Raw genomic sequence first — 13,558 nt, 5'->3', positions numbered from 1 at the left:
GTAGTAGCTGGTCCAAGACCGAGGACTGAGCTCCTGCCCAGTACAACAATCGATTATTTTGTAGTTTAAATAAGTATTTTCATATCTCGTTTTTAATAGATTATCAATAACAATAATTAATTATATTTTCATTCCATGTTCTTTTCTTATCAATGTTATTTAGTTATTACTAACTATTTCTACTGAGTTTGGCGGATGTCTCGATAAGGACCGTATATTCATCAAGGAATGAACTTTTAGTTGATCTCCAAGAAGAAGGGATATCCATATGTAAAAGACTCTTTGATGCCTAAGTTAGTAGAAGCACAAAGATGATGATAAGTGCTTAGCAATATGAAAGTTAAGAGTATAGAATAGAGTTTAGTGTGTCCCCCCTTACTAAGAGAGTCATCATCTATTTATAGGTCTTGTTGGACTCAGACCATTAAGAAAAAATTAAATAGTTATCATGAGATATAAATGGATTTTATAATAGTAACTTATAACATCTAGTAACTTATAATCGAGTTATGGTCTGATTTATGTGTCTTAAATATAATATTAAACAAGCAGTTATTATATGAATGTACCCGATTGTAATTGGGTGTATGTACATAAGTCCCCCCAACTCGGAATCCGCGAAGATGTATATGTGGATCATTTCAATTTGGATTTAGCATAATCAACTCTCGATTTCGATTTCATTTTGGATTTAGCATAATCTGAGTTCATTTTGGATTTAACATAATCAACTCTTGATTTCGATTTCGAGTAATGTCTGTTAATTATTTATAATAATCGTTTGAACTCGAATAATAGTACTTGATCGTTTGGTTCAAGTTTGGTAAAGTTTCTCTATGTTCATTTAAACTTGAATTGTGACTTGACTGTTTGGTTCAAGTTTAATAAAGTTTCTCAATGTTCGTTTGAACTCAGATTGTGACTCGACTATTTGGTTCAAGTTTGATAAAGTTTCTCGATGTTTGTTTGAACTCGAATTGTGACTTAACAATTTGGTTCAAATTTGATAAAGTTTCTCAATGTTCTTTTGAAATCGGATTGTGACTTGACCGTTTGGTTCAAGTTTAATAAAGTTTCCCAATGTTCGTTTGAACTTGGATAATAGCTTAGAATAAGTATCATTGTAAAATGTTATGTGTAAATTGGAACCTTATTTCAGCTGATGAATGATTGGTTGTCGGAGGTGGAAGTTGCACCAATCTGAGGTAGCACGCTTCGTGCAAGATCACATCCCGACTTGTATTCGAGGGAGTATAATTCTCAAATCTCCCAGTTCGCTTTCTTTTGGGATATTGTTCCGAAGTGGAAACTTCTGAGGTTTTCATTTTCTTCTTGCATCAACATTCTCCTCAATGTTGATGTATCGAGCAGCTCGGCTACTGTTCCGTCCGGTTGACCTGGGACGTCTTCTAGGGACTCCTTCCCACTGGTTACCTGTGTAATAGTGCAAAGAAGGACAAAAGGGCGCCCTAGCGGCCGTTTGCACTCCGACGCTCAAGTCAGCCAGCAAGAAACACAAAAAAATATGCACCTCCGTATCGGAGCACCGCGTATGGCACTCTGAAGGTGGTCAAAGGAAACTGCGTTTAGTGTATATTTCTCCTTCTAGCAAAAATCTATCCCTAGTCCCTTGTGCGTAACCTCAAGGCTCGAGCAAGCAACTAGAGAGTTTCTGGGAAATTTGCCAAAAGTTCCAACCCTGTTTCCAACATTCTCAGCGCTATTTAAACTACCCAAGCATTTAAAGCGGCTTAAAGCGCTTTTAATATAAAACGTAACGCACTTAATTAACGCGTCTAATTAGAAAACGTAGAGCATTTAAGACGTTGAAACGCTTGGGAGCCTTTATAGTACCTGAAACGCTCGAAACAGAAACTGTATTGAATGACTTTAATTACCTGGTACCTGACTAAAGGGTGTTTCTATTCTGACCTGGCTGTCGTACACGTGGAGGGCCTCACGACGCCATGACCCCATCTGCGGGCGTTTCTGCCCATCTGGGGACGTTTCTACGTGTGAGTCCTCCTGCTTGGGAGTGCTACTGTGCAAGGGGTAACTTTTTGGGTGCCAACTCATGCCCCAATCATCTAGTCACTCACTTTGAGAGCGTATCTGCCTCCCTCTCGTACCCTGCACCTGGCTACCCTGGGCGTCACCCTCCCTTTGAGTCGTATCTGTCCTAAAGGCGTCTCCGAGGCGGCAGGGGTACTTCACGAGTCAGGCTGCCCTACTCTGGTGCTATCACTATGGCCTTGAAGCCACCTTCTCCTTCTCTTTATCACTGCCTCGGATCATCGGGACCTGAGGCCTTCGCACAGCGTTGCTCCCTCCGTGGTCTTTCCTACCCATGGTGATGGAAACCAAGTAGAGGATGCTCTAGGCCATGAAGACCAAGCCCAACAAGGGGCCCAAGCCCATCAAGGGGTCCAAGCCCAACAAGGGGCCCAAGCCCAACGAATTACTAGGAGCATGGCAAGAGCTTTGGGACAAGAGTATAATAAAATGGCTCTTCTTATTTCTTTTATAGAATAGGGGTGTGAATGTAATAAAAAGGTGTAAGTAGTAAGGGAGTCTAGTGGGGAGTGTAGATAGGAGCCTAGGGGGTGCCAAACCGAATTTCATTGCATTTGTGTGCCATTTAGCTTGCATTTTCAGCACCTCTAGGCTATAAATAAAGGTGCTTAGCTTGTACAATTCAGATTGGAATTTTATAGTAGAGAGACTATACTCAATTTGGGAGAGAATTTGTGAGTTTTGAGTCTTCCTCTTCTTTGCCTTATCTTGTGAGCTATGGTGAGCTTCAAGTGGTGGCACTCCATCACTTATCTTGGTTCAAGGTTCCAAGTGGCGTGAATGGCTTCTTCCAATTCTCAAAATCCAGCAAGCATCTTATTCTATAAGTGTTCTTCTTCCCTTTTCTTCAATTTTCCATTCGGTAGTTTTGATTCCTAGAGTTTACTTCTTTTTCTACCATTTATTTTGTGTTTCCAGCATTGTGTTCTTAATTCTGTTTTGATTCAGTAGCTATCATTTAAATTCTGTCCAGTTTTAATTCTTGTTCTTCTTTCCTTTTGTTTTGATTCAATTTGACAATACATGGACTTCAATATGAGTCTTGGTTGGTGCTTAGTTTTGGTGAGTTCTTGAATTTAGAACATTGATCCAATTCTAAAGTAGAGTGCCTTTTAAATCCAGCTCAAGTTGTTCCTAAGAATGTCAAGAATCATGTGTTCTTGTAGTTACATTCACATCATGTGGTATCTAGAGTCTAGGCTTGTTTTTGCTTAATTCTTGAGTTGTATTGCACTTTACTTTCAAGAGCTCTTTAATTCAAGTTGTTTACCATTCTGTTTTAGGATTTATTTTGAGTTTTCTTGCTGTTTTCTTTTGTTACACCATGTGTTTGTGAAAAGGACTCTAGCACTCATTGTTCATATGAGTATGGCTGCTCTTTTGGAATGGCATTCTCCTTCCTAGAGCTGACCTTAAGCTTCCTTTCACTTGTGGTTATACCTTGTTATATGTCTTTTAATTTTGTAATCATGTCAAGTTTTGTCTTAGTCATGTTATTCCATAATTGTCATTACTTCTTGTAGTACTTTTATTGCTTTGATTGTTTCTTGCTTTGGTATTACTTTCTGTTTTTTAGTTTATTGCTTGATCCTTTGTGCATTTTCATTTTTAGATTTGAGTTCATGCTTGTATCTTCATTCTATACAAGTTCTTTTACACAAATTCCATTATGTCTTTGCTAGTTCATCTTACTGTTTTTCTTTCCTGAATAGGATACTCTGTTTTCTTACAAACGTGCTACTGTTTTCAATTTACTGCAATTAATTGGCTCACTGAAAATTTGTGAAAATTTGGATTTACATACTTCAAAGTGTTACAAAAGCATAGAAAAAAGAATCACTCAAAAATTCCAAGTACACAAAAAATGATAAATAAAATACGAAAAGTGTACAATACTGCCGAAAAGAATACGGTAATTGGGCAGCAATTTTGAAAAAATTATTTCTCTCAATTGGCTTACTGTTTTTACCTCATTCCAGTGCCATTTTTGAGTTAAGACATTGAAGTTTCTGTGGTTAATTTTTCACAGTCCAGTTCGCTTTCAATCGGTACAGTTAAATCTGTAAACATAGCACAGTTTGCTTTAAAAAAAAAAAACAATACATTTCCAGTAGCTGTTTTCTGTTTTCTTTAATCTACTCTAGCACTTTTCTTTAGGACTCTTTTTGTGTGCCTTCTTTATTCATTGAGTTCCTTATTTTTCTTGATTGTCTTTCATTCATATTCTTTCTAGTTTGTCATACATTACTCTCTGTTTTTGGTTTAGCTTTTATTGTTTACACCTTTTTCTTGCTTGTCTTTTTGTTCTTCTTAAAAGTTGTGTGGAGACTTGTTCTTAAGTAAGTTGGTTTGCTGTAACATATTTCACTTGAAGCTACTCCATTTCACAAGCAAGGCTTGGTTGAGGACAGAATTTTTTCTTGGAGTGGTTTGAGTGCTTTCTTGGGCATTTTTCCAGCAACCTATATCTCACTGTTTTTAATTGTTTAACAAGTTTCTTTCACTGTTTTGTTTTCTGTTTTTGTGTATTTTCTGCTCATGGCTCATTTCTCTAGTGGAGAGTCCTCCAAACCGTGCTCACCACAAAAGGCAGCCCTTTATGAGGACTTAAAGAATGCCAAGCAATCCAATGCTCACTATCTTGAGGTGATAAGGAAGATGGAAGCACGGCTCCAAAGTTTGGAGTTAAACCGAGAGGAAATGCATCAAAACCGTGAGAAAAGAACTCCTCCTCCTAGTCGGCATTCTTCAAGGCATTCCCATGGTTATTATGAAGACAATCCAAGGCCAAGACATCATCACCATGAAGAGAGGCGCCAACATGTGGCTGGCCCTTGTTCTCCAAATGTAAAACTTCCTAGTTTTAGTGGTGATAGTGATCCCAATGTATACTTAGGATGGGAGGCTAAGGTGGACCAAATTTTTGATGTAAATGGGGTTAGGGATGAGCATAGGGTTAAGTTAGCTTCTTTAGAATTTTTGGACTATGCCATGCAATGGTGGCATCAATACCTCATGGACATTGACCTACACAAGAGGCCGCCCGTGGTCTCTTGGAACGATTTGAAAGCATGTTTACGCGCTAGATTCGTACCCCCACACTTTAGGAAAGACCTTATGTTGAAACTCCAACGGTTTCATCAAGGCGCGCTAAGTGTGGATGATTACTTTAAACAACTAGACACGCTTTTAATTCGAGTTAATATGGATGAGAGTGAGGAGGCTAAGATAGCTAGGTTTGTGAGTGGACTTCGAAGGGATATTCAAGACGTGGTAGAGTTACAAGAATATTCTTCTTTGGAAAATGTGGTGCACCTTGCTAGCAAAATTGAAAATCAACTTGCAAGGAAAAATGCTTTCAAAAATTCTTCTAAAGATAACTACTACCACTCTTCTTGGAAAAATAAAAACTCTTTTTCAAACATCCCTTCTAAGGACTCTACTTTCAAACCTAGAGAGTCTAAGCCTTCCACTTCCAATGCTAGGCCTAAATCACCACAAAAATCGTCTAGTAAGAAGTGTTTTAAATGTTTAAGCTATGGACATATTGCTTCTAATTGCCCTACTAAACGAACTATGTATATGCATGATGGGGTAGATAGTAGTGAGCATGGGTCCGAATCTTCTAGACATTCCTCACCTTCTAGATCCCCAAGTGAGAGTGAAAGTGAAAGCCCACATGAGGGTGACCTATTAGTAATAAGGCGCATGCTTGGACAAGTGTTAAAACCTTTTGATGAAACTCAAAGAGAAAATATTTTTCATTCAAGGTGTCTTATTAATGATAGAGTTTGCTCTTTGATTGTGGATGGGGGGAGTTGTGCAAATGTGGCAAGCACAAGAGTGGTAGACAAACTTGGATTGCCTACCATCTCTCATGCCAAGCCCTACAAGTTACAATGGTTGAGTGAGGTGGGTGAGATAGTGGTGAACAAACAAGTCCTCATTACATTTTCCATTGGCAAATATAAAGATGAGGTCTTGTGTGATGTTGTTCCAATGGAAGCTACTCATATCCTTTTAGGTAGGCCATGGCAATTTGATAGAAAAATTTTTCATGATGGCTTTACCAACAAAATTTCTTTTAACTTCCATGGACACAAAGTCATTCTCAAGTCTCTCTCTCCAAAGGAGGTACATGAGGACCAAGTCAAAATGAGAGAAAAGAGAGAGAAAGAAAAAGAAATTAAAAATTCCAAGAGAAGCCTTCTCATATCTTCCCAACAAGTTCAAAAGGTAATAGTTACTCACAAGCCTATTTTTTTAGCTATTCCTAGACCTATTGAATATGAGTCGGCTAAGGATAGTCCCACATGTTTGGACCATTTGGTAAAGGAATATGAAGATGTGTTTCAAGATCCTCCTAAAGGCTTACCACCTCTAAGAGGGATTGAACACCAAATAGACTTCATGCCCGGGGTTTCTTTACCAAATCGCCCTGCATATAGGACCAATCCCCAAGAGACCAAAGAAATTCAAAGACAAGTTGAGGATTTATTAGCTAAGGGGTGGGTACAAGATAGCATGAGCCCATGTGCTATGCCTGTCATACTTGTCCCTAAAAAGGATGGGACATGGAGGATGTGTACGGATTGTCGCGCTATAAATAACATCACCATCAAATATAGGCATCCCATTCCTAGGTTAGATGACTTGTTGGATGAATTACATGGGTCTAAAATATTTTCCAAAATTGATCTTAAGAGTGGTTACAATCAAATTCGAATTAAACATGGTGATGAATGGAAAACCGCTTTTAAGACCAAATTTGGTTTATATGAGTGGTTGGTCATGCCTTTTGGCTTGACTAATGCTCCTAGTACCTTCATGCGACTCATGCATCATGTTTTAAGAGCATTCATTGGCAAGTTTGTTGTGGTTTACTTTGATGATATTCTTATATATAGCTTGTCCTTAGAAGATCATGAGTCACATGTTAGACAAGTTCTAGAAACCCTTAGGAAGGAGAAGTTGTATGCTAACCATGCTAAATGTTTCTTTGCATTAGATCATATAGACTTCCTAGGGTTTGTGGTTAGTCATAAAGGGGTGCATGTAGATCAAACAAAAGTTGCAGCAATTCAACATTGGCCTACACCCACCAATGTCAACGAAGTACGAAGCTTTCATGGCCTTGCTAGTTTTTATAGGCGGTTTGTGAAAGACTTTAGTACAATTGCCGCACCTTTAAATGCCATAGTAAAGAAGGATGTGGTTTTTAAGTGGGGACAAGAGCAAGAAAACGCTTTTCAAACTTTGAAGGATAAATTAACTAAAGCCCCCATTCTAGCCCTTCCTAACTTTGCTAAGACATTTGAAATAGAGTGTGATGCCTCTAATATAGGCATTGGGGCCGTCCTCCTTCAAGAAGGACACCCCATCGCTTATTTTAGTGAGAAACTCAAAGGGAGTCATCTCAATTACTCCACTTATGATAAAGAACTTTATGCTCTTGTTAGAGCTTTGCAAAATTGGCAACATTATCTTTTTCCAAAGGAATTTGTGATTCATAGTGATCATGAGTCCCTTAAATATTTGAAAAGCCAAAGCAAGCTTAATAAGAGACATGCTAAGTGGGTGGAGTTTATTGAGCAATTTCCTTATGTGATCAAACATAAACAAGGTAAAATTAATGTAGTGGCCGATGCTCTTTCACGAAGATATACCTTGTTAAATGTTTTAAATGTTCAATATTTAGGTTTTGATCACATAAAGGAACTTTATCATGATGACTTAGATTTCTCTCTAATCTATCAAGAGTGTTCCAAGGGAGGTCATAAAGACTTTTTCTTACATAATGGTTTTCTTTTCAAAGGAAAAAGACTTTGTGTTCCCCAAGGATCTATTAGACAATCTCTTGTTAGAGAGGCTCATGAGGGTGGGCTTATGGGACATTTTGGGGTAGCTAAGACCTTAGAAACATTGCATGAACATTTCTTTTGGCCTCACATGCGCAAATCCGTACATACCTTCTGTGATAGATGTATAGCATGTAGGAAGGCTAAATCTAAGGTCCAACCCCATGGTTTATATACCCCTCTTCCTATCCCTACAATGCCTTGGGTTGATATTTCTATGGATTTTATCTTAGGACTACCCAAGACATCGAAGGGTAAGGATTCCATCTTTGTGGTAGTGGACCGTTTTTCTAAAATGGCTCATTTTATTCCATGCCACAAAGTGGATGATGCATGCCATATTGCAAATCTTTTCTTCAAGGAAGTTGTTCGTTTGCATGGACTTCCTAGAAGTATAGTATCTGATAGGGATTCTAAGTTCTTAAGTCACTTTTGGCAGACCTTATGGGGGAAACTTGGCACCAAACTTCTGTTTTCTACTACCTGCCACCCCCAAACTGATGGTCAAACCGAAGTGGTTAATAGAACTTTGGGTCAATTATTAAGATGCTTTATTTCCGGGAATCCAAGGGCTTGGGAGGATTTACTACCTCATGTTGAATTTGCCTATAATAGAGTAGTGAATTCCACCACTAACCATTCTCCTTTTGAGGTTGTTTATGGGTTTAATCCCCTCACACCTCTAGATCTTCTTCCCATTCCTGTCCTTGATGAGGTTCTATGCAAAGACGGTTTTGAAAAGGCATCTTTTATTAAAGATTTGCATAACCGCATCAAGTTACAAATTGAGAAGAAAGTTGGTAAGTATGCTGACACTGCCAACCAAAGGAGAAAGGCATTAATCTTTGAGCTCGGTGATTGGGTTTGGCTTCATTTGAGAAAGGATAGATTTCCTTCTCTAAGGAAGTCCAAACTTATGCCTCGTGGTGATGGCCCTTTCCAAGTCATCAAGAGGATTAATGATAATGCCTATGAGTTAGATATGCCCTCTACTTATCTTGGTAGTAATTCTTTCAATGTTACTGATCTCACTCCTTTTGCTGCAGGTTTCCCAAATTCGTGGACGAATTCTCTCCAACCCGGGGAGCATGATGGAAACCAAGTAGAGGATGCTCTAGGCCATGAAGACCAAGCCCAACAAGGGGCCCAAGCCCATCAAGGGGTCCAAGCCCAACAAGGGGCCCAAGCCCAACGAATTACTAGGAGCATGGCAAGAGCTTTGGGACAAGAGTATAATAAAATGGCTCTTCTTATTTCTTTTATAGAATAGGGGTGTGAATGTAATAAAAAGGTGTAAGTAGTAAGGGAGTCTAGTGGGGAGTGTAGATAGGAGCCTAGGGGGTGCCAAACCGAATTTCATTGCATTTGTGTGCCATTTAGCTTGCATTTTCAGCACCTCTAGGCTATAAATAAAGGTGCTTAGCTTGTACAATTCAGATTGGAATTTTATAGTAGAGAGACTATACTCAATTTGGGAGAGAATTTGTGAGTTTTGAGTCTTCCTCTTCTTTGCCTTATCTTGTGAGCTATGGTGAGCTTCAAGTGGTGGCACTCCATCACTTATCTTGGTTCAAGGTTCCAAGTGGCGTGAATGGCTTCTTCCAATTCTCAAAATCCAGCAAGCATCTTATTCTATAAGTGTTCTTCTTCCCTTTTCTTCAATTTTCCATTCGGTAGTTTTGATTCCTAGAGTTTACTTCTTTTTCTACCATTTATTTTGTGTTTCCAGCATTGTGTTCTTAATTCTGTTTTGATTCAGTAGCTATCATTTAAATTCTGTCCAGTTTTAATTCTTGTTCTTCTTTCCTTTTGTTTTGATTCAATTTGACAATACATGGACTTCAATATGAGTCTTGGTTGGTGCTTAGTTTTGGTGAGTTCTTGAATTTAGAACATTGATCCAATTCTAAAGTAGAGTGCCTTTTAAATCCAGCTCAAGTTGTTCCTAAGAATGTCAAGAATCATGTGTTCTTGTAGTTACATTCACATCACATGGGTATCGGGGAACCGCGCTGTGACTGCCTTGACTTAATGATATTTGCTTTTGGCGACGCCCTGGTTGGGCGACGCCTTTGCCTAGGCGACGCCTTGCCTTGGCGACGCTTCCTCTTGGCGAAGCCGGCATTTGGCGTCTCTTCACCTAGACGACGCCTTGTGCTGACTTTGACTCCAGGCGTTGACTTTGACTTTGACTTTGTCAACGCCCAGATACGGGACGGTACACAAGCCCCCCAGTCTTAAGCCGAAGACTTGTCTTCAGCGCAAAGACTAAGGCCTCGCCCACGCCGTCCACGTGTCACCCTGATAACGTGTCATTCCCTGCTGACTCAACAATTTTCGAATTGTTGACGTGACAATCTCTGAACCCTAGGGGCACTCTTAATGGCTGATTAGACATCCTCTGAAGCGGGGAGAAACACCTTTTGGGCTACGCTTAATCGCGCGCCACGTGGCTCATTGCACGGCCAGCCTCAAAAGTCCCTTGCGCTTCCCTTGGGCGCTTAATCCTTTGACGCGCGGCACGATCTCACGGCTCCTGATTAGCGCTTCTTGGGTTGCAAATGTAACGTTTAAGTTATCCCAAACCCCGCGCTCACACCCACTGTTTCATTCATTCTCTCTGCACCTCCGCACTGTTCATCACCTTCAAGCCTTTCTCTGCAACTTCTGCTCTTTCCTTCGTGTTTTCCTTCCTTCCCAACATCGACGTCAAAGGTATGATTTTCGCGTCTCCACGACTCTTCTTCTTCATCACATTGCATCACTGTATATTGAACTGCCTGGGACTGTTTATTATTTGCGCATTACTGTGTTCTTCCGCTCCTCTGTTCTTCTCCGTTCCCTCCTCTTTCTTTCTAGGTTTTCTCGCGTGGGTGGTATTTCCTGGGGTTTTACTCCTTTTTCTGTCTTGGCATCACTTTGTTAAAACCTTTTTCCTTCTTCTTTCTCCAGCTATTTATTCACACCATGACGCGCACAAATGCGGAGTCTGATTCCTCCCCCAAGACCCCCAAGTCCATCTACAAAGCCTTCTACCCATGGGCCCCCGACGAGCTCTTGAACGAGTGTACCAGCCTGACTACCTTCTAGGACCTGGAAGCTCATCGTGGGGATCCCCACTTGTACAACTTTAACGCTTTCTGCCGCACTCACGACGCTCACATATCCGTCCATCCCGGCAGGCCTGGGGAACCTGTCTGTTTGGACGACAGACCTAGGAAGGGGAACCCCTTCTTCTTTATGTACCAGACGGTGTTTAAACGCGTAGGAGTGTGTCTCCCATTTACCCCCTTTGAGAGGGAACTCCTCACTGAGATTAATACAGCCCCCGCCCATCTCCACCCCAACAGTTGGGCATTTGTAAGGGGTTTCCAAATTCTCTGCGGGCACCTGGGCATCCTTCCCTCCGTGGATGTTTTCCTGCATTTCTTCGAAGTGAAGAAGTAGGGGAAAAGCTTCTGGGTAAGCTTTTCCGGGATCGCGGGCAGGATCCTCCTCTCCCTCTTCCAAAACTCTTACAAAAACTGGAAAGGAAAATGCTTTAGGGTGTGCAGTGCCAAGCACGACCCCACAGCCTTGGATGGCTTCCCCCTTTATTGGACGGAGCGCCCTAAGCTGCTTAGGGCCAAAACCCTGGAAGAGCTATCCCCTGCTGACAGGGAGGTAAGCAAGGCTTTGGCCGGGTTGGGAATCATTTTTGATACATTGAAGCTTGTTGCGAGCGAATATAACGCTCACGCCCTGACCACATACTTTGGTAAGAGACTCTTCCCCCGTCCTCTTTTGTTGTGAGTACCTTGCTACCGAATGTTTGTTCCCACAGCCTCTTCCACTTGTTTTACATTGTGCCATGTGATTCGCGTCTCACGTTTCTACGCGTTTTGTGATTTTGCACAATTGCTTTAGCTTTGACTTTTGCTGCTTGGTTTATCTGAATGTAGGATCGGTGATGGGCGCCTCCAAAAGGATGATGCTGGCGAAGGCGATAAAGGACGCTCGTGCGGCCAAAGCGGGCGCCTCCTCTACCCCTGCTGCTGACCCGAACCCCTCATCGACCCTGCCTCCGCCACCACCGACTCCTACTGAAGCTCCACTAGGTTCATCTTCACCGTCCCCCCTAGCCCTGAGGCGCTTCAGACTCCTGGCTCTCCTCCGCCTCTCGCCGCCGTTCCTCTTGCTGTGGCCTCATCGCCGACCCCAAACCCCCTCGACAAAGGGAAACGGGTCTTGGAGATCATATCCGACAACGAGGACTCGGATGGCGTGGCACCCTTCAAGAGGAGGAAATCTGCAAGGGTTCCCCTCCTACCGGCGGCGTCGCCCTAGGGAGAGGATTCTTTCAGGGACAATCCTCCCAGCGCTACTTCCCTTCCCCCCACACCCGTCCAAGAGGATATGGGTGAAGGCGCCGAGTCTGCTCCACCCCCGCCACCGGCAAAGGTCTCTACGTCTCCTGCCTCTGTCGCTGCCGCCCCCGATTTTATTGCCATCCCTCCTCCAATCATGCATCTGATGAGGGGCTTCAGTGGTGGAACAATGCCAGAGGGCACCGACAGGAAGGAGGGCATGCCTTTCTACTTGGGGGCCTTCTTGGCGGTGGCCCTTGAATGGCGCGCCCAGGCCAGAAATGCTGTCCTGCAATCTCAAACCCTCCAAGCCTTGGAAACAAGGGTAACTGCCCTGGAGGAGGAAAAGAAAACTCTGGGACGCCAGAACGAAGCCTACCAAAACACCCTGAAGCAGGCGCAAGAGTCCAAAGCAGAGGCTGAGGGACAACTGGCAGAGGCGGTAGAGCTCCAGTCCGACTTCTACGCTCGGGAAGTCGCCCTCAAAGTTCAGGTAACGAGCCTTCAAGACATCGTCGAAGCTTATGAAGAAGTTCAAAAAGACTTGAAGGCCCGTTGCTGTGAGCAAGATGACGCAATGGAGCGGATGGAAGGAGAAATGGCTACCCAGGCCAAAGCTATGGGCCTTCTCCAGGTTGACTACGACAAACTGCAAGTCGAGGTCAGCCGACTCCGCGTGGAGAAGGAGGCTTTGGAGAAGCAGGGAGCTTCTGGGGATGCCACCATTGAGGAGCTAGAGAAGGACAAAAAGGCCCTCATCCAGGACATGGTGGGCACTTTCGAGGAGGGATTCCAGGAGGTTCTAGCCCAAGCTGTCTGCACGAATCCGGGGATTGACCTTTCCAACTGCGATTCCACTCACCACATTGTTGATGGAAAAGTCGTGCCCCTAGAGATGGACGATTGAAACGCCACCTTCGATCATCAGCTCCTTCCTTTACGCTCGTTTTAACCCTCTTTGATAAATTTGTAACTCTTTGAATCGTCTACACTCTTGCTATAACTCTGGGTTTTTGTATGATTACTCTTGTGCCCTTGCGATCTAGAATTCCGCCCGTGTGCTTTTACTTTCGTCCTTTGCCTTCGTGTGCTTCGGTTGTTTTGCCTGTACTATACCCGTTTAAGGTCACGCGTTGATGCCCACGCCCGTGGAGAGGCTCGCCTAACGGGGTCTCTAATCACCTAAGTGATTCGTCCCCTGATTCTTAGTGCCCGGCGCCCACGCCTAAGGAGAGGCTTGCTATAGCAGCACCGTATCGTCCCCGGGTGTCTAAAACGCCG

The 13,558-nt window shown here is 42.6% G+C and overlaps 1 protein-coding gene across 1 annotated transcript; it reads left to right on the top strand.

Moving 5' to 3' along the window:
• Nucleotides 1–12,497: 12,497 nt before the first annotated feature.
• Nucleotides 12,498–13,184, top strand: LOC137834104 (uncharacterized). Its single transcript, XM_068642169.1, has one exon. The coding sequence runs from the start codon at nucleotides 12,498–12,500 to the stop codon at nucleotides 13,182–13,184; it is 687 nt and encodes a 228-aa protein (XP_068498270.1).
• The last annotated feature ends 374 nt before the right edge of the window (nucleotides 13,185–13,558 follow it).

The sequence above is a fragment of the Phaseolus vulgaris genome, chromosome 5 (assembly GCF_000499845.2).
Source record: "Phaseolus vulgaris cultivar G19833 chromosome 5, P. vulgaris v2.0, whole genome shotgun sequence".
Taxonomy (NCBI): domain Eukaryota; kingdom Viridiplantae; phylum Streptophyta; class Magnoliopsida; order Fabales; family Fabaceae; genus Phaseolus; species Phaseolus vulgaris.
Note: the sequence above shows the minus strand (reverse complement) of the source record. Positions and strands in the feature narration are given on the sequence as shown.